This window comes from Bos indicus x Bos taurus, chromosome 25, assembly GCF_003369695.1.
Source record: "Bos indicus x Bos taurus breed Angus x Brahman F1 hybrid chromosome 25, Bos_hybrid_MaternalHap_v2.0, whole genome shotgun sequence".
Taxonomy (NCBI): Eukaryota; Metazoa; Chordata; class Mammalia; order Artiodactyla; family Bovidae; genus Bos; species Bos indicus x Bos taurus.
Window position 1 is genome coordinate 2,949,681 of NC_040100.1, and position 24,108 is coordinate 2,973,788.

The 24,108-nt window shown below is 52.3% G+C and overlaps 1 protein-coding gene across 2 annotated transcripts in view; it reads left to right on the forward strand.

The window, feature by feature from the left end:
• SDK1 (sidekick cell adhesion molecule 1) overlaps nt 1-24,108 on the forward strand; it is a 744,026-nt gene that overhangs the window by 609,501 nt on the left and 110,417 nt on the right. For both annotated transcript variants that reach the window (XM_027528208.1, XM_027528209.1), the window contains 4 exons: nt 11,552-11,667; nt 13,864-14,056; nt 18,439-18,537; nt 23,818-24,009. In XM_027528208.1, the coding sequence (XP_027384009.1) occupies nt 11,552-11,667; nt 13,864-14,056; nt 18,439-18,537; nt 23,818-24,009 (600 nt within the window). The remainder of the gene's footprint in view (nt 1-11,551; nt 11,668-13,863; nt 14,057-18,438; nt 18,538-23,817; nt 24,010-24,108) is intronic.

Sequence of the window (24,108 nt, forward strand, 5' to 3'; positions counted from 1 at the left end):
ACGGAGAAGGGACCCAGCACGGGTGGGGCTCTGTCCAGCCGTCATGCAGGAAACGGGAGAAGCAGAGTGTTTACTTGGCCCCTGGGAGCCAAGCCCAGCTGGATAGATTTGTGATTTTCAGGTGGTCCACTGGCTCTGTGGGCAGGGAGACGGACAGGCGTGGACAGGCAGCGGTTGTGAAAGGAAAGGCAGATCCCTTTACAGCGTTCGGCCAGGGCGCACGGGACTGCAGAGAAGGAAGCGGTCCAGGAAGCCCTACTGGCCGCCAAGTGGCCGCCTGTCGGGAACAGTGAGTGGGCTCCTGCGAGAACAAGCTGCTGAACCCCAGGACCGTGGGGGGCTGGAACTATACCTACAGGAGAAGGAGGTAGAGACGGAAATTAGGCTTCTCCTTGACTCTGAAGCCATGTAAATGTATTTCATCTATTTGTGTGTGCACGCACGCTCAGTCATCTCCAACTCTTTTGCAACCCCACGGACTACAGCCCACCAGGCTTCTCTGTCCGTGGGATTTCCCAGACAAGAATCCTGGAGTGGGGTGCCATGTCCTGCTCCAGAGGATCCTCCCGACCCAAGGATCAAGCCCACACCACCTGCATCGGCAGGGGGATCCTTTACCACGTGTCACCTGGAGAGCCCTCATCTATTCATAAAACTAAGTGATTTTAAAACATTTATAACGGAAAGTCTGAAAAGCTGAAGGCAATATGAGACAGATGAACACAGCGGTGTGTTGAGTTGGTGAACTCAGCCAGATGGAAAGTGATTATTTCAAGTAACTTTGAAATGTGATGGTCTGACTGCCCATCCCTAGCACAGAACCAAAATCGAAAGCTGGAGGAAGAAGGACCCACAGCTTTCAGCGGCCATGGGAACGGATGTGCTGCATTCGGTGCTGTTAAGGCACAGTTGTGTGAGCGCTGTGAGATAAAGCGAGTGACCACTGTGTGGCTGTCACTGGGAACCGAGATTTTTGGCAAAGTTGAAACCCTAAATTGGAATTGGAAGTATGATGATTTTATCCTCAAAGGAAGGAAGAATTTCTTGTAAAAAGGCCTGGAAATGAGAACCATCCTAGTAGCACAGAGTTTCTCAGTAACCCCCAAATAAACAGGCTTTCCTGGCTGAATGGGGGATTCCAGGTCAGGAGCAGGCGGTAAATAATATAATGTAATGTAATATATAATTCCAAAAAGTGAGGAAGCTTATCAAACCCCAGTGAGAGCTTGTCAAGAAGACCCCTGAGCCACCTTGAAGAGGCTCCCACTCGTTAAAGATGGGATAATGTGAAAATCAGTCATAATAACTGCAACGAATTGAAGTGTTCCAAATACATTTCAGTCCATGGATTTGTAACAGTGTGTATTTTCAGAGCCACACTGATCAACTTTGGAGAATGCTAGGGGAACTTTTACATGCTGTATTTGTATAAAACTTTCCAATCAAAATCTCAAAATTTTGAGTGAGAAACTTGACCTCAGTGGGTGAACACAACTTATTCAATATGTGGTTTTATTCTCGAGATGGTGCCATTCAGATACCATCAAGACTTCTAATTATAACCTCTTCAAGGATTTGAAGGTACCCATTAACAAGAGAGCATTTGCACAGGTAGGTGGTCATGAGTGCCTGAAGATTATTTATCGCTTTTTCCCCAGTGAAGAGAAACTTCTGTCTTACTGTTAACCAGAATGGAGACAATTCGCCCTCTTTGAGTTGTACTTTAAGGGGGCAGTATTGCCCTAAGTTAACAGTCCTTCCTTTCACTTTGACATTACAAACGTGTAATGTCAAAGTTTTTGTGATAATGTGACTGGATTTGGAATCTGATCACATATTTCTCACAGAAAGTATTTTAAAATAATGGGCATTTGTATATATCTACACAGATACTGCTGCCCATCTTAATAATAGTTTCTTTAGCGTTCAAATGCTGATTCCTTTAGAATTATAAAACTGATTGCATATCACTCGTACACGTTCGTATAGATGGTCTGGGGAGTTCTCTGTGCCTCCAGTCAGGTGCTAAAGAGTGTCATTAATGGCCATTTTTGGTGCCAATAGCTTTTCCTTCAACAGACCTTCAAAGTGAGACCCATTCACTAAAAACATTAACAACAATGATAATAATAACACTTTGTTCACAAACTCTTACAGAAACTCTTGGACAGCTGGTAGACTTCAGTTTAAAATTAAAATAGGAAAGTTCTGTTACGAATAATACTGTTAGAAAATAAATGGATGGCATGTCAGATGACACAGCGATGAGCCCAGTCCAGATCATTAAATCCAGATCACTTCCATCGCAGGTTGATGAGCACTGATGCACAGCACCGGCTTTAACCCCTCAGAAGAATTCTTTTGTCAAAGTGGTATTCTGATCCCATTGCTTCACAAAGTGAAAAACAGCTGGGACTATAGAGTCTTGGGTTTTGTTCGATTCACCATCTGATAAGGAAAGCTATGGCAAACCTAGACAGTGTGTTGAAAAGCAGAGACATCCCTGCTGACAGGGGTCCGTCTAGTCAAGGCTCTGGTCTTTCCAGTGGTCATGTACAGATGTGAGAGCTGGATGATAAAGAAGGTGGAGCACTGAAGAATTGATGCTTTCAAACTGTGGTGTTGGAGAAGACTCTTGAGAGTCCCTCGAAAAGCCAGATCAAACCAGTCAATCTTAAAGGAAATCAACCCTGAATACTCTTTGGAAGGACCCATGCTGAAGCTAAAGTTCCAGTACATTGGCCACCTGATGCCAAGAGCCGACTCACTGAAAAGACCGTGATGCTGAGAAAGATTGAGTCAGAAGAAGAGGGCAACAGAGGATAAGGTGGTTGAATGGCATCACTGATTCAACAGACATGCACTTGGGCAAACTCGGGAAGATGGTGAGGGACAGGGAAGCCTGGCTTGCTGCAGTGTGTGGGGTTGCAAAGAGCTGGATATAACTTGGCAGCTGAGCAGCAGCAACACATGTTTAAATATAAAGAAGAATAAAGCAGACTGTATGTATGTAGTAACTTCAGAAATCAACTTTTCAAAAAGTTGTGGTTGAACAAATTCTTAAAATTTTCAAATAAATTGGATTGAAAAAAATCAGAAAAAAAGAAGCATGCAGTAACCAATATTGATATTTCCCTTTTTATTTAATTAAGGATTAAATTCTGAAAAATTCATAACAATTAGTTATATACTATCTTATCCAGAATATCTCAAAAGTAAAGTATTTGAAACTGTCAAAACCCTGTAGACCTTTCTAATGCGTTGACTTACTCATGTGGGTTGTTATTTTTCAATACTCATGTGACTTAGTGGTAAAAAAAAAAAATCCACTTGCCAATGCGGAGCTGTAAGAGACGCCGGGTCGATCCCTGGGTCGGGAAGATCCCCTGGAGGAGCAAGTGGCAACCCACTCCAGTATTCTTGCCTGGAAAATTCCATAGACAGAGGAGCCTGGTGGGCTGCAGTCCATGGGTTCACAAAGAGCTGGGTATGGCTAGGCACACACACTTCAGCAATGTATATAATGCGCATGCATAGTTTTCAAATGTAATTTCAACAGTTGTATGTTTTTGAGTGGCCATAAAGAGTGGTTTACTACAGTGAAACGCGGACAGCGTCTCCTGGCCCAGGCGGACCTCAGCGGCGGCACCTGACTGGACCACTGTACCCCCACCCCGCCCTCTACTGGCCACCCCAAGAAATCCATCCTCAGCAACCGGGAAGGGCCCTTGTGTTATCAACTTGCAAAAGTTTCCCGAAGGAAGAGGACCTCTGTGTCTGAAGCCACTCGTGCGGCTCTCCATTCACACAACCTGGCTGTTCGGTGCCCCAGAGCATTGGGGGCTTCCGCACAGGGCTCCTTGTCCTTAACTATGAAAGCTGAGGCAGTGTCCAGGGAACCCAGGTCATGTGTCCTCACTGGGGTCTAGGGGGAATTATCTGGTGAAAATGGATCTTTTTTTTTTTTGAGCAGTAAAAATCACAGAAAGGCATAACCCCTGTCACTTCACCAGGCCTCTTCACGGCCTGCAGTTTGAGGCTTAGAAAGAATGGCACTTCAGGTGCTAATTATCTGGGGAGAGAATGCCCCTGGAGGCCTCACTCGGGCAGCAGGAGGCCACAGCTTCCCAGGAGGGTCGTCCGTGTGCAGACCGAGCCCAGCTGTGGACGCGTGGGCCTCCACCGTCCTGCAGAGTAGCGGCTCTTCAGGGGCTGAGCCCTGCCTTTCCCGGAAGGCTGGGGTTAGGTAACCCTCCCCCGTAATTAAGACCTTTCTGCCATAGCAGCTTCTTTATTTGAAGCTCTGTCAAGAAGGATTTATGGGCTGTAGGTCTTTTTCTCACTTGAGGGAATTTTTAATCCCATTGTCCACAAATTTGTGAGTCACTTCTGATGACAGTAATTAGGAGAAAGAGATGCTCAAGGATGTGAGAGCAGAAGAGAGCTGAGGAGCATTGTGAGCTGTGACGTGAGGAGAAGGGAGCTTGCCTTCTTAACTGGGTCAGCCAGGCCTGGACGCCTGGTATCTGGGCCCCGGGGCGGGGAAGGCAGGGAGGCACTGACCCGATGGAGAGAGGGCCTCTCAGCGTGGCTGTTACGTGACACAAAGCAAAGAAAGGAACAGCAGGAACTATTGCTCATTTAGTTTATGCAAAATGCCATTTTCTTGACGTGTTCGATTGGTGTGGTCTTACTTTAGAGAATATAACCACATTTGACTAGAAAATTTTATGGAACTTCAGAGTCAGTAATTGGAAAGGAAATCCCAGAACTAAGCCTGCAAAGAATGAGGACGTGGGCTCTCCGAGAGTCACGGCCCCTTTCAGTTCTTTCCCTCCTTATTTCCCCTCCCACCCCCTTCCCTGCTCTCTTATGCGGGGAGATTGTCCGGGTGACCCGTTGCCACAGAATAAACCTGGAGCTTGCAGGCAGCGCCGTCGTACCGTATCTCGTGGTTTTACAGGCTGGGAACGGGATCCGGAGGGGCGGTACCTTGGGCTGGCGGCTGAGGGTCAGGAGAGCGGAGAGGGGTTCCCTCGAGTGTGGGTGCCTTGACCGGAAGGCCATCAGGCTGGGCACCCTGGGGCTGCCCCCCCGGGCACCACACCCAGCCAGTCCAGCATGGTGACCACAGGGACAGCAGACTCCTTTCTCCTCTCAGGACTTCCAGAAAGGACGGTTCTAGAGATAAGGCGTGGAAGCTTCTAGTTTATTAAGGCCTGGGTCATATTCTCTTGGTCAGAACAGTCACAGAGTCTGCACTGAAGTGCCTCAAACACCGCTTGCCTCAGACACCACCTCTACATGAGAAAAGGCATCAAGGTTTCTGCAGCCTTTTTAAAGTCAGATTTACTGAGGTATATAACTTACTTACCTTGAGCGCAGAGCTCTGCCCACCCCCGCCCTTGGCACGGTTCTTGTTCCCCTCCTCTAGCTTTCCCTTTCACAGGAATCATAGAAATGGGAAAAGCCAGCATGCCATGGCTGCGTCTGGCCCTTCCCCGTGTCTGGCACTAAGGCCGTCCGCGTCATTGGCAAGAGTGAGCGGCTCCTCCCCTTTCACCGCGGGCCGCGGTCCATCCCGTGGATGGGCCGGTTTGGTTTTCCTCTCCAGCCACTGAAGGGCTTTGGAGGTGTGTCCAGTTTGCTGCTGTTGTTGTTCAGTCGCTCAGTTGTGTCCAGCTCTTTGCGACCCCGTGACTGCAACATGCCAGTCTCCTCTGCCCTCACTGTCTCCCAGAGTTCACTCAAACTCACGTCCATGGACTCGGTGATATCTAACCATCCTCTGTCGTCCCCTTCTCCTCATGCCCTCAGTCTTTCCCAGCATCAGGGTCTTTTCCAGTGAGTCGGCTCTTCGCATCATGTGGCCAAAGTATTGGAGCTTCAGCTTCAGCACCAGTCCTTCTAATGAATATTCAGAGTTGATTTCCTTTATTGACTGGTTTGATCTCCTTCCTTGCTGCTCAAGGGACTCTCAAGAGTTTTCTATTTCTTTCATCAATTTTCAGCATACAGATCTTGCCTATATTTGTTAAATTTATATCTATTTCATGTTTTAACTGCCATGTAACTGATACTGAATTCTTAATTTCAGTTTCCAGTTCTCCATAGCTTGTGTTTCAAAATATTTTGATCTTGTATCCTGTGATCTTGCTAATCTCAGTTCTGAGTAAACGCGGGGATTTCCTACACGGAGAGTAATACTGTCAGTGAATAGAGAGGCTTTTTGGGTTTGTTTTCCTTTTCGATCTGTATGCCCTCCGTTCCTTTTCCTGCATTACTACTCCAGCTTGGCCTTCCAGGATAGGAGTGGTAAGAAAGACAGCTTTGCTTTGCTGCTCGTCTTAGGGGAAGGCATTCCGTCTTTCATCTTAAATAAAATGTTCATTGTAGGTGTTTTACAGACGCCTGTTGGCAAGCCTGGGCTTCCCAGGTGGCGTTAGTGGTAAGGAACCCGCCTGCCAGTGCAGGCAACATTAAGAGACGTAGGTTCGATCCCTGGGTTGGGAAGATCCCCTGGAGGAAGGCATGGTGACCCACCCAGTATTCGTGCCTGGAGAATCCCATGAACAAAGGAGTCTGGCGGGCTACAGTCCATGGGGTCGCAGAGTCAGACACGACTGAAGAGCCTTAGTATGCGGCATGCGTGCTTAGCAAGTTTAGTAAGCTCCTTTTAATTCCTACTTTGAGAGTTGTTTTTCCTTTAATCTAGTAGCTCAGTCGGTAAATCATCTGCCTGCAATGCAGGACACCCTGGTTCGATTCCTGGGTCAGGAAGATCCACTGGAGAAGGGGTAGGCTACCCACTCCAGTATTCTTGGGCTTCTCTTATGGCTCAGCTGGTAAAGAATCCGCCTACAATGCGGGCGACCTGGCTTCGATCCCTAGGTTGAGAAGATCTCCCAGAGAAGGGAAAGACTACCCACTCCAGTATTCTGACCTGGAGAATTCCATGGAGTCCATGGGATCGCAAAGAGGTGGACATGACTGAGCGACTTTCACTTTCACTTTTCCTTTAATCACTATTGGAGGTTCAATTTTGTTAAACGATTTTCTAAAACGATTAAGATGATCATGTTTTCTAAATTCTATTGATAATGGCAAATTACCCTGATGAATATTCAAATGTTGAACCAGCCTTGTGTTTGTAAGATAAACCCTACTTGAATTAGGATAAATTGTGATTTTTACATATTTTTAAATTTGATTTTTCTAATATTTTATTAAGGATTTTGCATCTATGTTCTCAGGCCTATAGTCTACTTTTCTTTCTTTTTATGTTCAGCACCTTTTTCTGATTTTGGTGTCAGCTTAATGCTTTAGAATGTCTTTTATTTCCTTTTTCTTCAAATGCTTAGTAAAATTAACCATTGAACCTTATATGCTTAAGAGTTTTGTTTTTTGGAAGTGTTTAATTTTATATTCAAATATTTGATAGCTATTTGACTACTCAGGTCATCTAGTTCTTCTGGAGTAGATTGGAAGTGTGTTTCTTTAAAGACATTTGTTCATTTCATCTAAGTTGTTGAATTAATGAGCATACTGCTAAGTCACTTCAGTCATGTCATGCGACCCCATAGACGGCAGCCTACCAGGCTCCCCCGTCCCTGGGATTCTCCAGGCAAGAACACTGGAGTGGGTTGCCATTTCCTTCTCCAATGCATGAAAGTGAAAAGTGAAAGTGAAGTCGTTCAGTCTTGTCCGACCCTCAGCAACCCCATGGACTGCAGCCTTCCAGGCTCCTCCATCCATGGGATTTTCCAGGCAGGAGTACTGGAGTGGGGTGCCATTGCCTTCTCCGTTAATGAGCATAAAGATACTCAAAATGTCCTTTTATTCTTTTAGCATCAGTAGAGTTTATAGATGTGTCTCCTGTTATTGGTGATGTTGGTAATTTGCAATTTCTATTTATTTTTTATCAGTCTGGCTAGAAGTTTACTGATTTTTAAAAGAACAGCTTTTGGATTCATTGTTTTTTTTTCTATTATTGTTTATTTTTATTTCACTGATTCCTGGTATTTTTCGTCACTATTTTCCTTCTTTTTTAATTTACTTTTATAGGTTCTTACAGTTGAAGTTTAGATTCTAATATAAACATCTAAAGGCTATTTATTCAGTTAAGTTCAGTTGCTCAGTCATGTCCAACTCTTTGCAACCCCATGGACTGCAGCATGCCAGGCTTCCCTACCCATCACTAACTCCCGGAGCTTTCTCAAACTCATTTCCATTGAGTCGGTGATGCCATCCAACCATCTCATCCTCTGTTGTCCCCTCTCCTCCTGCCTTCACTCTTTCCCAGCATCAGGGTCTTTTCCAATGAGTCAGTTCTTCACATCAGGTGGTCAAAGTATTGGAACTTCAGCTTCAGCATCAGTCCTTCCAATGAATATTCAGGACTGATGTCCTTTAGGATGGACTGGTTGGATCTCCTTGCAGTCTAAGGGACTCTCAAGAGTCTTCTCCAACACCACAGTTCAAAAGCATCAGTCTTTTGGCACTCAGCTTTCTTTATAGTCCAACTCTCATGTCCATACATGACTACTGGAAAAACCATAGCTTTGACTAGACAGACCTTTGTACGCAAAGTAATGTCTCTGCTTTTTAATATGCTGTCTAGGTTGGTCATAGCTTTTCTTCCAAGGAGCAAGCGTCTTTTAATTTCATTGCTACAGTCACCATCTTCAGTGATTTTGGAGCCCCCCAAAAAAAAAATCTCTTACTGTTTCCATTGTTTCCCCATTTATTTGCCATGAAGTGATGGGACCAGATGCCATGATCTTAGTTTTTTGAATGTTGAGTTTTAAGCTAACTTTTTCACTCTCCTCTTTCACTTTCATCAAGAGTCTCTTTAGTTCTTCTTCGCTTTCTGCCATAAGGGTGGTGTCATCTGCATATCTGACGTTATTGATATTTCCCCCCGCAATCTTGATTCCAGCATATGCTTCCTCCAGCCCAGCGTTTCTCATGATGTACTCTGCATATAAGTTAAATAAGCAGGGTGACAATATACAGCCTTGATGTACTCCTTTTCCTATTTGGAACCAGTCCGTTGTTTCATGTCCAGTTCTAACTGTTGCTTCTTAATCTGCATACAGGTTTCTCAGAGGCAGGTCAGGTGTTCTGGTATTCCCGTCTCTTGAAGAATTTTCCACATTTTGTTGTGATCCACAGTCAAAGGCTTTGGCATAGTCAATAAAGCAGAAGTAGATATTTTTCTGGAACTCTTGCTTTTTTGATGATCCAGCACTTTTGAATCCCCAAATTTTGGTATGTTGTGTTTTTCCCTTTTATTAAACTAAAAATGCTTTCTAATTTTCCAGGTGATTTCATCTTTAACTCATGGGTTACTTTGAAGTGTGTTCCTTAATTTACAAGTTTTTAGGGACTCTCCACATATCTTTCTGTTGTTAATTTCAAGTTTAATCCTGTTGAGTCATAAAAGACACTTTTTGTGATTGCAGTTATTTTTAACTTGTTTAGACTTGTTTTGCATGAGGTATATATTTCAAATGTGTCCATCTCGGTTAAGTTCCACATGTGCTTGAGAAGAATGTGTAGTCTGTTGCCCTTGGGTAGATTTCTACGTAAATATCGTGTGGGTCAGATTCCTGTGTGGTGTTGCTCTGGCCTCGGAGATCCTTACTGAGACGCCTGGCCTGCCTGTTTTTTTGGGTGGAGTGTTGAGGTCTCCACCTGTCCCGGGAGTTTTGTGTAGTTTTACTGTCAGTTTTGTTGTTTTGCCTTCTGTACGCTGAAGCTCTGTGCATCCACATTCAGGATTGTTGGGTCTTCTTGAGGGACAGAGCACGCCATCATCATGTCACGAGCTGGTTTATCATCGGTTTATTGTTTGGTAGGATATTTACTCTGATATTAATGTAATGACACCAGGTTTATCTTAATTAGTGTTTTCGAGTATTTTTTCCCATTCTTTTACTTTTAAGCTATTTTTTAAGAAGAGGGGGAGGGTCCCTCTTTTCTTGTATTTCGGACACAGTGGCCCGGTGGCCTCAGCTTCCTTATGGGCTCACAAAAGGGTAAGACTTTTTCATTTGTTCAGCTTTTCCTCGTGTTTGATGGCTGTGCCGTGCTTCCCAGCTGCCCAGACCCTCGGCTCAGTGATGCCTGTGGCCGTTTTCAGTCCACCACTTCAGGATGGTGCTGAGCGGGAAGTGAGCAGGACAGTCTTCCTGGTATGGTATGGAAGGAGGGACCAGAGACAGCGCAGGAGGAGAAGACAGGAGCAGCTGGGCGGCTTGGAGTCTGGAGGGGAGGTCTAGGATACCGTGTGTCTTTCTCATCTCTGCCGGATGACGTGAGATTCTGAAGAAGAGCGTAATGAAAGCTGCAGTGATTTTTAACAGGACCATACTGAATTCTCACGTGTTCTGTGCCAAGAGACACGTGTCTCTGTTTCTGTTCCTGGAGCCAAAGGATCCTCTGGGATCCGCTGTCTTTCCCTTGAAACAAGCTCCTAAAGAACCAAGACCTGCCCATGTGTCCCGCAGAAAGCTGTACAGCACAGCCTGCGGCCTGCCCCTTCTGCAGAGGCCGTCCTTCAGAGGCCGGCCGGGTCCTGTCTCTGCCATTTCCAGAAGCCCGCTGATTTCCCACTGCCCTCCGTGTACGCTCTCAACCTCTGCGGCCGGCGTCCAGGGCCATCCCCACAGTGACCCGCCCACCTTCTCAGCCCCTTCCTCCCACAGAACCCCATGTCCAGCCACACCCATCATTCTCTCACCACTCACCAGGCTTCTCATAATCGCTTGCCTTTGCTGACTCCATTTTACCCGAAGTGAACACTTTTCTCAAGGCCTTTCCACCCTCGGAGGTCTGCCCTTTCTCCCAGCCCTCGTGCGGTGTCCCCTGGCCTGAAGCCTTCCGCACGCACCTGGCACAGAGGTTCCACCTGTGTGTGCACCGGAGGGAGCTGCCTGGGGCAATTCAAGTTGAAAGTGAGCCGCTCCCCAGGAATGTGACTTCCTTGGAGGGCTCTGGGCAGGCACATAATTGGGCTCAATAGCTCTTCAATAAAAGAAATGGAAAGTGGAAATTTTTTTATTGGTGGTTTCTGTGGCAGACAAAGAGAAATTTAGCCTCTGAATGGATAAGTAAGTACATATGAAAAGGGATTTTTTTTAATATATAAAGGATAACTGGGCTTGAAAACAGAATGATATGTAACAGGGGATGCAGAGGCCTAGATCAAACCTTGCCTTGATCTCAAATACTGGCTAACTGAAAAAAAATCAGAGAAAGCTTTTGTTTGCTGTCTATCTTGGGACCCCCTAGGAAAGGCTCACCGTGGGTTGAGATGACCTGGTCCACTCTTCTGCCTGTGCCTTTAAGAATTCTCCAACAGAAAGTGAGGAGTAGCCCAGCTCTTTCTTGTTGTAACATCACGATTCGCTTCCAAAACCGTGCAGCACCCTCCGGGCTCGCAGCGCTGAGCGTGCTGGTGAGCGGAGAGCGGCGGCTCAGGGTCTCTTCTCTCCCCGCCCCGCCCCGTGCCTCCTGCCGGCCTCCTGCTGCCCCCGCCCTGGAGCAGTGCCGACCGCGCCCCCGCAGAATGTGCAGGTGGAAGCCGTGAACTCCACCACCATCCAATTCCTGTGGAACCCTCCGCCTCAGCAGTTCATCAACGGCATCAACCAGGGATACAAGGTACGCCTGGGGCCACAGCCAGGGAGGGGGCAGTCTCGGCGCCGGCGCGGTCGTATGATCAGGGAGGGGCCCTGCACCTCGTTTCGTGAGGAACCCACGGCATCCATTACAGACATGTTGACCTTGGCGGGGTCTCCTTTCATCCGCAGTCTTATCACCAGCCATACTGACTCATAAACTCTAATTACTGGTCGTCGAGAGGATGGTTGTTGGGAATTCCCTGCTGGTCCAGGGGTTAGCGCTCTGTACTTTCACTGCCAGGGGTGCAGGTTCAATCCCTGGGTGGGGAACTAAGATCCCGCACAGCCAAAAAAAAAAAAAACCAGAAAAGGCTGGTTCCGCTAGGACTGAGCAACGCTATGAGAAGGCCGTCCATTTAAAATGACCGGTGGGAGACCCGGCCTGGCAGGTTAAAATCAGCAGGCGTACCAAATGCTTCCTTCCAGAAGGGGGTCTCTCTGAGGAGTGCAGACTCGGAACAGAGGGCACAGGGCACAGCTGAGTGAGGTTTCTACCAAGTAACGATGAATAGGTGCCCCCTCACTGCTTCAGGACAAGTTCTGTGGGTGGAACCGAGACCTGCTGGCTCGGGGCCCCTACCTGAACTGAGCAGACACAAAACGCACTCCTGCCTGCCCTGTGCCGGGTCTGAGCACCAGCCTCTGACCTTCAGAGCTGTGCCTGCATGCAGCTTCCAGAAGCACAGCTCTGCTTTCCTTTTGGATAAGCATCTCCTGGCTGGGGCAGGGAGCCCGCCTTCATTTCATCTATAGTGTGATGTGTCCACGTATCTTGTGCAGGAGCAGGTCAACTCAGGGGTTCCACCTAGTTTGCTTAAAAACTTGATAATTTCAGATTCAGAGAGTGTTATTTCCTCAGAACGCAGTTCACTCCCCACCCCTGCCATTTGGAGTCAACTTATTAAAACACTTGTTTTTCACTAGAAAGACAGGCATAGTTGGAAATTTGTCCTGTCTTTTCTTTTCTCCCAGAGGTAGCTACAGACAGAAGTTTCTTTGAAATCACATTGATCAGTGAAGATCTTTCTGGCAAGACCAGGGCGTTCATTCAGTGGCTTGGTTGTCACCTTACTCTACATAAACATGCTCCTTGTCCTGTGGTGTGTCAATTTTCAGACCTAGTTAGTGCTAGAAATGTTTGATGTCAGAGGAATTAAAAGTCACATTCATACAGTAATGTGCCAAAACATTAAAATAACTTCCTTTGGAATGTGTATATATACTGTATTTCTGGTGACTCAGGTGGTAAAGAATCTGCCTGCAATGCAGGAGACTCGGGTTTGATCCCTGGGTCAGGAAGATCCCCAGAGAAGGAAATGGCAACCCACTCCAGTGTTCTTGCCTGGGAAGTCCCATGGACAGAGGAACCTGAAGGGCCATAGTCCATGGGGTCGCAAAGAGTCAGACATGACTGAGCAACTAACACTTCGATTTTCATAATCAGTCTCCCCAAATCCATTTTTAGAAAACCGGCATGAGATAAATTATAAATAATTAACACTGTTCCCATTGAACTTAGGACTTCTTTTTGAGTCAGAGTAGGTGCCCATCCAGAAAAATATTTGTATTGATGTTTCATTGTACTGATCCATTCAAATAACAGGTAATGTCATCTTTACTTCTTAATGTTAAATATATGTATGTTCTGCAACAAGTTTAAGTGAAGAGAAAGTGAAAGTTTGAGAAGTGTCTTTTTTCCCAATGTGAGTTACAGTAGATATTCTATATACACGTGTATAAAATGCATATAGGAATATACACGTGCTCAGTTGCTCAGTCACGTCCAGCTCTTTGTGACCCCGGGGACTGTAGCTCGACAGGCTCTTCTGTCCGTGGGATTCTCCGGGCAGGAATGCTGGAGTGCATTGTCCTGTCCTTCTCCAGGGGATCTTCCCGACCGGGGATCATGTCTCCTGCCTGTCTCACATTGGCAGGCGGAGTCTTCACCGCTGCGCCACCTGGGAAGCCCATAAATATACATATTTGTACTCAAGCAGTCTGTGAGATATCTTTTAAAATCCATATTTTTCAGCGAGATTATAAAATGTAGACTATAGTAAATTTCTTGATCATGATTTTGCATTCTTCGAAGACATTATCACAAAATAAAATTTTGGTGCAGATTTGAGGCTGAAAGCATGAAATTAAACCTCGTTTTCACCCTGTTCCATCCCAGCTTCTGGCTTGGCCAGGTGACGTCCCCGAAGCTGTCACTGTCGTCACCATTGCCCCAGACTTCCACGGAGTCCACCACGGGTACATCACCAACCTGAAGAAGTTTACTGCTTACTTCACGTCCGTTCTGTGCTTCACCACCCCCGGGGACGGGCCCCCGAGCACGCCGCAGCTCATACGGACGCATGAAGACAGTGAGTCCCCTCTCCAAGGGTCTCCTCAAGACCCCTTAGTCATCAAAGAGGCTTGGGCCACTGTCCTGTCCAGCTTAGCTTCGTGTATCTATGGGGTGCGGGTGACCCTAGAGAAATAAGCTGGGAGCTGACCAGAGGGATCTCAACGGCTCAGTTAAGACTCATAGTCGGAGCCGTCTAGGCATTCGGGACCACGGAAGGACTTCCCGTGGGGCTGTGGCTCGAGTGGTTTCAAAGCTCTGTCTGGAGGTTTTGTGGTGATGGACTAGAGACCAAGGTGATGCAGTCTGGGGAGAAGGCGGACAATCATGAGAGCCTGTGCCCCGGACGCGGGGCTAGCACAGGGGAGACACAGAGGCGTGTTACAGAGGGCCAGGGCTGGCGGGGCCCAGGGCCAGGGTGGGCAGAAGGGACTCTCCAGGATGACTCTGCAAAGTGCGGCTCGGGTGACGGGGTGGCGGTGACGGCCGTGACCAGAATGTGAAGGCAGGTCCAGGGCTGGGACGCGGGGCGCAGTCGGGGCCCACGCACGTTGAGGCAGCAGCGGGCCTGAAGAAGCAGATTTGGGAGTCCAGCACTTAGCGACTGTGACTGTGTTCTCCCAGGAAAGGCTGGGGCTGTAACGGAAGCGTGCAGTCTCACCACAGATGGAAATGCTTAAAATCAGTGCTACCTCGGGGCGTCTGAGTATGAGGCCCTTGGCAGTTAAACCACCTAAGTGGGTGCAGTCGCTTTGGGATCAGGGGGCTTCAGAGAAGCAGGAGGCTGGCTGGGCCCTGGCTCCGCCGTGTGCGAGGAGGCTGATTGGAGCCTGTGTGCAGAGGGGCAAGCAGGGGGCCTCGGGGTAGGGGGGCTCTGGAAGAGGAGGAGCTCTGCTTGCTGGAAGGCCCCTTCTCCACTGCCCTGAAGGAAACACAGCTGACTCCTTTATGACTGCAGGCGAGTGGGAAGGCAAGCCCCCCACCCCCAGTTGAGGGAGGCGGCGGTGAATTCTCGGAGCGCCCCAGGCACCCCTCGCAGCTCTTCATCATGTGGGCATTTTCTTCCATTTCATTATTGAGAGAAGAGCCCAGGGCAGCATCTCAGCTCCAGCCACAGCAGGTCCAACTGGACACTGGGTGTTACTTTCCAGAGGACACTTACTAAAAATAACAAGTGCCAAAAGCAGGGAACTTCTTCAGACAAATGAGAGAAGACTCCCGGCCGAACTCTTGACTTAAAAAGCTCTATTGTTGCCAGTTAGACAGACACAGTGGACGTGCGACTGAGCAAACCCCAGGAGACAGTGCAGGTCAGGGGAGCCTGGCAAGTTGCAGTCCATGGGGTCACCAAGAGTCGGCACGACTGAGCGACTGAACACCAACAAAGACAGACTCGGGCCACGCGGAACATCTCACCACGCTGGGCAGCCAGGGCGCAGGGCCTTCAGGGCCCCAGGCCCACCGTCAGGAAGAAGGAGAAACGTCACCGTGCTGGGCGGCCAGGGCGCAGGGCCTTCAGGGCCCCAGGCCCACCGTCAGGAAGAAGGAGAAACGAGAAGTTTCTTAAGAGTTGAGAAGAGTAGCAGTGACATCATCTTTTTAGAATTTTCTAACTGAACCACCATTTTTTGATAGACAGGGAGCCTGTCGGTCCTACCTAGAAAGACAGAGCATCCTCGTGGGCGTTGACGGTCTCCCTGAGAGGTGGGAGGTGGGCTGCCGTCGGCCTTCCCAGGTGGCGCTAGTGGTAAAGAGCCGGCCTGCCAAAGCAGGAGACCTAAGAGATGCGGGTTCAATCCCTGGGTTAGGAAGATCCCCTGGGGGAGGGCATGGGCACCCACTCCAATATTCTTGCCTGAAGAATCGATGGACAGAGGAGCCTGACGGGCTGTGGTCCACGGGGTCACACAGAGTCAGACATGACTGAGCGACTGAGCACACACAGGGCTGCTGTCAGCTCTGGGGGTGCAGCCTTTAAAAGAGGACCTGGGGCTCTGCGTGCCAGCGAAATGGCCCCCATCACCCCATACTGACGACACAGATGGCGCCCTGGTCAGTTCTGCACACACAGCGGGCCTCCTTCTCCAAAGCTCTGATGAAATAAGAACTGTGGGGAGGGGGCGGGGGGGGGGCAGCGCAGCAGAGAGGAAACAGAATATAAATTTCAGCCGAGACGCTGCCAGCTGGTTCCAGCAGAGCTAGAGGACAAGCATATTTGGGCAGGAATCCAGGAAGCAGAAACACTGAGAACATAAAAGGAGCAAAAAGCTTTCTTCGCTATTCTATCGATCGAAAAAAAGAACAAGTCAGTTCAAAAATCCGTCAGAGTGTCCTTCTGGAATCTTAGAATTGGAGGAGGACAAGACGGTCTTGACAGCCATCCTGCTTTACGGTGTTCCACACTCAGAGAGTGAAATTTGTCAGAGTGTGTGAGCTTATCCATAAAGAGTCTTTTGAAAGTTTCGCCCAGATGAGTGAATTTGCTGAGGCTGTTATCATTTTTTTTTTTTTTTAAATCACGAGGTGTGTTCAGAGGCTTTGTCCAAGTACCAACTGGGTACCAGGTGTGGGATTCGCCTTAAAATCCTGCTGTCTCTACAGGGTTGACAGTGGGCAGAACAGGGCTGAGGCCGGTTAGCTGGAATCCTTGAGCTCAGCTCCAGGATGGACACCAGGGACCCTTGACTTCATGCTCTCCTGTTCTAGGCTGAAGAAACCATGCTTTGTTATTGTGAGAAAGCTCTCTGTGTGCCCTTGCCCAGAGGTGTCCACGGGAGGCCAGTGGGAACCTGGTTCCCCACCCAGCAAGGAGCACACTTGTCTCCCCTCTGAATCTGCCTTTGCTCCTCCCTTTCCTCCCCCTAACGTTCCCCTGCGCTTCTCCTGCAAAAGGGCAGAGGGGTGCATGTGGGGGGTGCCACCGCAGAGAGGCACGCGGAGCAGGGCTGGTGAACTGCGGGTGCAAGGGGTGCCGCCAGGCGCCCCACGAGGCCCGGCTCGGGACTTGGGACGCAAGGGACCTCCACTCTCTTCCTCTCCCCCCGCCTCACCAGCCCCCGCCCCGTCTGACCACTGCGCCTCCTCTCCAGGGTCTCCTTTCCCACCTGCCCCCCCACCACGCGGCACAGAGGGGACCTAACCAGCACGTGTGACCTGTCACTGTGGGCACAGTCACCTGTCACCTCTTCCCACCTCCTGGGGAGGCGGCCCCGAGGGCACCAGGTGTGGGGGCGCTGGAGTGCTCAGCCTGGAGGAGCTGGAGCAGGCGGTGGGCTCAGAGCCCCCTGGTGGCCCCCGCAGTCCCTCCAGGGCAGGCAGGAGACCAGGGTGCTGGACCCAGCTCCAGGCTGGCCCCTGCGCATCCCTGCTCTGAGCCGGCGTGGAATTCTACAGCCGGAGAACCGGGGCAGGGTCAGAGCGGACTCCTGACAACCCTCTGGGTCTGAGAGTCCGGACCTGTTTAGCTCACGTGCTGGCCTTTCAGGCCTCTTCTCTCCGGCGCTTTGCAAACCGACAGTAAGCTCAGCTTAGAAACGACTCCATGTTCTGATGGCGTGATAACTGACAGCTACTGACAACAGCAGCCCGTCAGTCAGCGTTCTTGTGAGGCCGGGGACGTGCTAACCGCTTCCGTGTTTTATTACATGTTTTTCTCACAATTACCTTGCAGCGTGAGTTACTTTTATTTTCCCTGTTTCGCAGATGAGCAAACTAAGGCTTAGCCACTCTAAGGACCACAGAGCCGGCCAGCAGGGACCAGGCTTCGGCCCAGCCAAGCCCAGCATTGAAGCAACTGCAGCTCTGCTGCGCTGCCCTCCTGCCTTAGGAGGAGGCTACTGTCAGGGAAATTCAAGGGAAACATGCAATTTTTGCTGGAAATTTCTCACGCCTGCCCTGCCCCTGGGCTCCCTGGGGAGAGTAAGTGCAGGTCACAGCCTGGATCAGGCTGGCAGGCATCGGCCAGCGACCAGGCATGGCCGGCCCGGCCTCCTGGCCAGGGCTCCTGGCTGCGGCCCCACACGAGACAGACACACAACACGGATGCAGGGGCGTCAGGGACGCTGGAGTAAGCAGTAGCCTGCGGGGTCCAACCGCCCGATTATTCAACTAGATCCGATGAGGAGAAAGAGCAGGGACTGCGTCCGCATCTCCCACTGCCGGTCTCTGCAGTTCTCAACGAGGCCGGGGTGAGGCCGACAGAAATCACTCATGTGACCGTAGCCCAGTCCCTCTAACATCTCAGACCCTGTGCTTCTGGGTTTTCTCTGGCTTTTCCTGAGGGCTCTGACCGGCAGGCTTGGTCCCGGCTCCCGCCTCCTTCCACAGACAGACGTTCCCCACCAATCCGTCTGGAGAGAATCGGGCTGCATGCTAACAGATGTCTCTGGTTCTCATTTCCAGAACCGGGAGCCGTGGGCCACCTGAGTTTCACTGAGATTCTGGACACGTCTCTCAAGGTCAGCTGGCAGGAGCCCCTGGAGAAAAACGGCATCATTACAGGTAAGGGTCTCTGCGGTCAGAAAAGGCAAAACAAGTCTGCCCCACACAGAGGGACAGACACAGCTCCAGGCGCCACAGCTGGCAGCGCCCGGGTGCCCAGGGCCTGCAGGGTGACTGTCACGGGGCCAAGGTGGGGGGAAGACCTGTTCCGGGGCCTCGCCTCGTGTGGGCGCCTCCTGGCTGGGCTGCAGCCTCCCAGCGTGCCGGCTTGGTCTCCTGGGCGTGTTGAACACGCCCCTGACATGCCCAGGAGACTCGTGCTCCGGGTGTGTCCTCTCACCACTATTTCTCTTCCGTAATCTTGTGGCCGTGGAGGGAGTTGACAGCTGAGATCACGGCAGTGTTACAGCTGAGGAGGCTGGGGCTCGGGTGGGCAGGGAGAGCCGAACGCAGGCGCCGTGATGGGGTGGCCCTGCCCCCGCCTTCCCCCACCCCCTGGCCCCACCCCAGAGAGCGGCCAGGCCACGCCTGTCCCCTGCCCCGATGCCAGGCCACCCGGGGGGCACTGCAAGTGAGGGGCGTCCAGGGAGCAGGGCCCCAGGCTGCGCGTCGGCCACCTCCTTCTCCTGCAGTGCCATCTCAGGGGAACGGCTCACTTTGGTAGGACTTTTAATGATTTCATTTTGTAGAAGAGGTTTTTGAAGAACCTTCCAGATTATAGGGCTGAATTTCCATTTAAATCGCATCATCCACACGCAGCACGGGGTTGGCCCAGGCTCCCCGCCCAGGGCCGGGGCTTCGCTCCACGTGTTCCCGGGGCCTGTGCCACTGGCCAGGGGAAGGCCGGGCGATTCCGCTTCCTCAGTGGTTAGGTGCAGACAGCTTATAAGTATTATATCCCGGCAACTGAACAGCCGTTTCAAAGACGAAGATGCGTTCATTGAAAGAAGAATGTCTGCATTTCCCTCCTAAGTAACCAGTTAGCTCCCAGTGGGATGTGTGCGCCACGGGCACTGCCCAGCTTCTCCAGCTTGGAATCTGATGGGCCCCGCCCGCCTCCCGAATTTCCTGCCCCACGTGGTGTTCACACGGTTCCATGTCCTTATCTCTGTAACCGCCGGGAATGCAGCGGAGACAGGGTGCATTCGAAGGCTCACGGCATGCTCTGATCCCGGGATTGTGACTGGCTCCAGCCGCAGGTTCACGCGGGGCCTCAGACACAGCCCCCCACACACAGCCCGGGGTCTGTCCCTATGCTGAGCTCCCCGCTTCTCTCCTGTTGCTCAGGAAGGTGCCCTCTGCTCACCTCACCCAACCAGACCCCCTACAGGGGGAGTGCTCCGATCCGGGAGGCGCCACTAGGGGCACCGTTGAGCCAATGCCGCCTCTGACCCTCTTAAATAAATGCAGGAATCTAGATCTGCCCTCAAGAAGCTGTGAATGATGTTAAGTCCAGGAAAGGGGGACAGTCCCTACGGAAATCAGACCTCCAAAGCCCAGTCTGCTCACACTCTGAGGCCTCTGGGCAGAGGACGCAGTGCCGCATGTGTAGGGAAGACGCCTGGAAGGAATGAGACCAAGTGGCGGGGGTGGTGTGGCAGAGAAGGGCGGTCGCCCAGAGGAATCCAGCTTCCTGGGGCTTTAAGCTGCACAAAGGGAGGAAATCAGACGACCAGCAAGAGGGAAGCAAACTCAGAAGCACTGAAAGCCGAGCAGCGGCCCCCACGTGGAGGGAGTCCTTCCAGCTCAGCCCTATGGGGACACCTGTGGCCCGAATCAGAGTGAGTGAGAGCTGCAGTTGCCACGGACTTCAGGGGGCCGGGGCGCCGCGGGGCAGGCAGACGTTTCGCCTTCATCGGCTCAGCCCTGAGGATCCACAGAAAGGGGGTACGTTTCAAAAACCTGGCCAGGACGCCTCGGTGGACAGACTCCACTGGAAGGTCTCCCACTGACAGTCGCACCCTCGCCCTTCCCAGGCCTCCCAGCAACTGCCTGCCTCTCCCTTCCAGTGTCCAGCCTTGCGGGAAACCCACGGGCATCACCCCCCCGAGTGGTGCCCACCTCCCCAGGCTGGGCGCCCGCAGCCAACACTCCTGATTGATGATCATCAATTCCTGCAGCTAATAGGGCTTAATGAACCCAATTTCGTGTTTTATTAAACAAACACTTGCAGTCACCAGCAACAGCTACTGTTTGTCATGGAACTCGGCCTTCGCAGCTCGCGCTGTTCAGAGCCGGCCGCCCTGCCCTGGGCTGGAAGCAGGTGTGCAGTGGCAGCTCCGAGGGTCAGAGCTTCAGGCAGACGCTCCGCTCCAACCATGCCTCCCTCGGGGGCACGTTGTTCCTCGTGGTCTGTTCTCTGCCTCACCTCTCCCCTCAACTCTGTAAGATGGGCTGCAGGGAGAGGGGGCCTTCCCAGAGGCCAGACCCCGGCTTCAGCGTCCCCACAGTCACCCCCCAGGACCCCTGCCCTCTGTGGGACCCTCCCTGCCCTGGATGCTCCACTTGGACATGCAGGGCAGCACCCCCGGACGGACTTGGTTTCCCGTGGGGCACGCCAGCCACACCCCAAAGGCCTTTTACAGGCTGAAGGGAGAGAATCCCACCAAGTACAGCAAAAGAAAACCGTGTTTGTGTTTGTGGGCAAACCTGGCCTCCGAAAGCCCCTTTCAGGAAGCGTCTACAGGGCACCAGCCACCGTCCCTCCCAAGCCATCCCGTCAATGCCGATCAGAGAAGCTGCTGAGCAGATGGCACCACAACATCCAGTCTTGCGCACGGGCCGCTCTGTGGCCCAGACACCCGTAGGAGACTGGGTGCTGGGAGCTCCCCTGAAGCGCCCAGAAGGAGCCAGCGGGAGATGGCAGGGGCGCGGGGCGCCCAGCGAACTCCGCCTGTGCTGCGCCTGTACAGGCAGCATTCCCCACGGTCCCCCCCAAACGCTGATTTATGAGCAGGAAGACACGGACAGACAGCTCACGATTGGATGCACTGCTCTCTCGTGGAGAATGAACTTCAGCTCAACAGGGAATCGTTTCTGAAGCCCCACTGGTCATTAGTCTCAGTTAGGCAGCATTTGGAGCAGGTAGGGCACACCCTGGGAAGGGGGCTCTCTCTTCCCTCCTCCCGCACCGGGCCCCGAGGAGCACTCCGGCCAGGCCTGCCTGCAGGGGCCTTGCCCACCACGTGCCCACGCTCCATGCCTCTGTGCGGAGCATCCAGGCCTGCTGCTCTCGCTGGCCTTTGCCGAGTCCTTTCCCAAGCGTGTGAGGGCCTTCCGTTGTGCGCTTGGCTTCATTTGCATCCACAACGGCCGCCCACCAGACTGTTGCCGTGCCATGGAGCCCTGCTCATCCTCTTCTGCTGAGGGTGCTGGAAGCGCTGTGTTTGGGCTCCAGGTTGCCATGCAGAACAAGATGCTATATTTTAGTAAAGCTTGATGAAGAACAGCTTTTAAACAAAGAGAACTGTCTGGCGGACAAGGTGGTGATGTTAACGGCACGCATGAGAACACGAGTGTGTAACAGCACCCTTCTTGTCCGGTGCGTGCGGGGCCAACTCGAGCCTCTCAGAGTGGAGGTCCCTCGGACAACCCCCAGTCCTCCTGGGCGCAGCAGGGTTCCCCAGAGCCGGCGGGCTGGGAGGGCGCTCCCTGGGAGGGTGAGGAGCCGCGGCCTTGGTCCCCTCCTCCGTGAGGCAGGGGCAGTGATGCTGCAGCCTCAGAGCTCCGTCCGAGGCTGAGTGAATTCACGCGCGTGGGGCACTCAGGACATCACAGGTCATGGACACAGGGGTGTGTGAAGTCACTGGTCCTCACTGCCCTGCCGGGTGGTCTGGTTTTCACTGTACAGTTAGTCCCAAAAGTCTGACTCGGCAAAAAAAAAAAAAAAAAGAACGGATGGATTTTAGAGCCTTGGGGTGTTCCTGCCTCTGAGGGTGAGGGAGGGCAGGTCAGGGCGGGAAGCCAGGAGGAGCCTCTCAGGTCTGGGGTGAGCACCGTCCTCTGTGCGTAGAACGACGGGGACGGGAGGGGCCCGGGAGGCAGCCGAGTCCGCGGTTCGGTTCACGTGGGCCCGCGGTGGGGACCCCGCGGCCGGAAGTGCAGCTCAGGTAAGCGGGGGCTGCCGTGTGCGGCAGGGCCCCCCTGTCCTCCACGGCCTGCTGCCCCGCCCCCGCCCCCCGCAAGGGCCGCGCCCCACGCCCACCCCCACACCCCCGCCCGCGGAGGCCGCCAGGCTGCGGGGCAGCTGATGGGCAGAGGCTTCTAGCGTTATTTTTTTCTCCAAAGTCCTGAAGTCCCGAGACTCTCCTCTAAATTCTTGTTTACCTGCAAGTGCAAGTCTCTCGCTCGATTTATTGCTTCATCAGAGTGAGAAGGAGCACAAAGAGCCTCCCAGCACTTCTCTCTCCACGCTCTCGGCCGGGAGGACAGAAGAACAACGCTCTCAGCACTTCGCCCCGGCCCGGGCCCCTCCATCAGCGCCTCCCTCGTCGGGGGTGGGGGGGGTGCGCTCCGAAGTGTTCTCTGATCACAGAACACACCCCCGCAAGGCAGCGACTCAGGGCTGCCTGGGTCTTTTTTCTCTGAGCTCCGGATCGCGATGGGACCCAAGGCTGAATGAATTGTGATCCTGAGGCCCCGACGGATGAACTTGAGCACGGGTGGGGGGGACCTGGTGTCACGCTAGGAAAACAGGTTCAAGGGGGAAGGAGGGCTGGGAGCAACGCTAGTGGGCGGGGGAGAAACTTTACCGCAAAAAGCGCTTTATCAATCATTTTATAAGGGAAGAGCGGCAGCGTTTCCACAAATTAGTTGCAAGCCAGGAGCAAGCCTCTGATTTAGGGCGCCGGGTGATGAAAATATGGGTTTATAAAAATGGAAATGCGGATGAAGCGCGTGCATCATTTGACGAGGGAAGGCTGCACAGAGGACGGCAGACCAGCCCTCCTCCGTCAGCCCCTCCGTCCTCCCCAGGCCCCTCATCCTCCCCCAGGCACCCCATCCCTCCTCCCCCAGCCCCACTCCGTCCTCCCCGGGTCCCTCCCCCTGCTCCCCCAGCCCCTCTCTGTCCTCCCCAGCCCCTCCCCCTCCTCCCCCAGCCCCTCCTCCATCCTCCCCAAGGCCCCCCCTCCATCCTGCCCTGGGGACGGAGTTTGCCAAGACCCCAGCCCCATCCTCCTGCTGCCCCCTGTGGCTGGGGTCTCGTCCCCATGGGCCCTGGACTGGCAGCCCCGCTGGGCTCCCCACTGTTCTCAGAGCCCCGCAAAGACCAGGGGGCGCCCACCTCCGCCCCAGCTCCCCGAACCCCAGAACTGACCCTGTGCCCCGCCTGCCTTCCAGGCTACCAGGTCTCCTGGGAGGTGTACGGGCAGAGCACCTCGAGGCTCACGCTCACCCTCAACAGCTCGACGCACGAGTACAAGATCCAGGGGCTGTCCTCTCTCACCACCTACACCATCGACGTGGCAGCTGTCACCGCCGCGGGCGCCGGTGTGCCCACCTCGTCCACCATCTCCTCCGGGGTGCCTCCAGGTCAGTACGCTCGCGCCCCAGTTTCCCCGCAGCCATGTCCCCTGGGCCTCGCTCTTGCTCTGAGTTGGTGGGCATCTTTGTGCAGAAGTCACTGGGGGC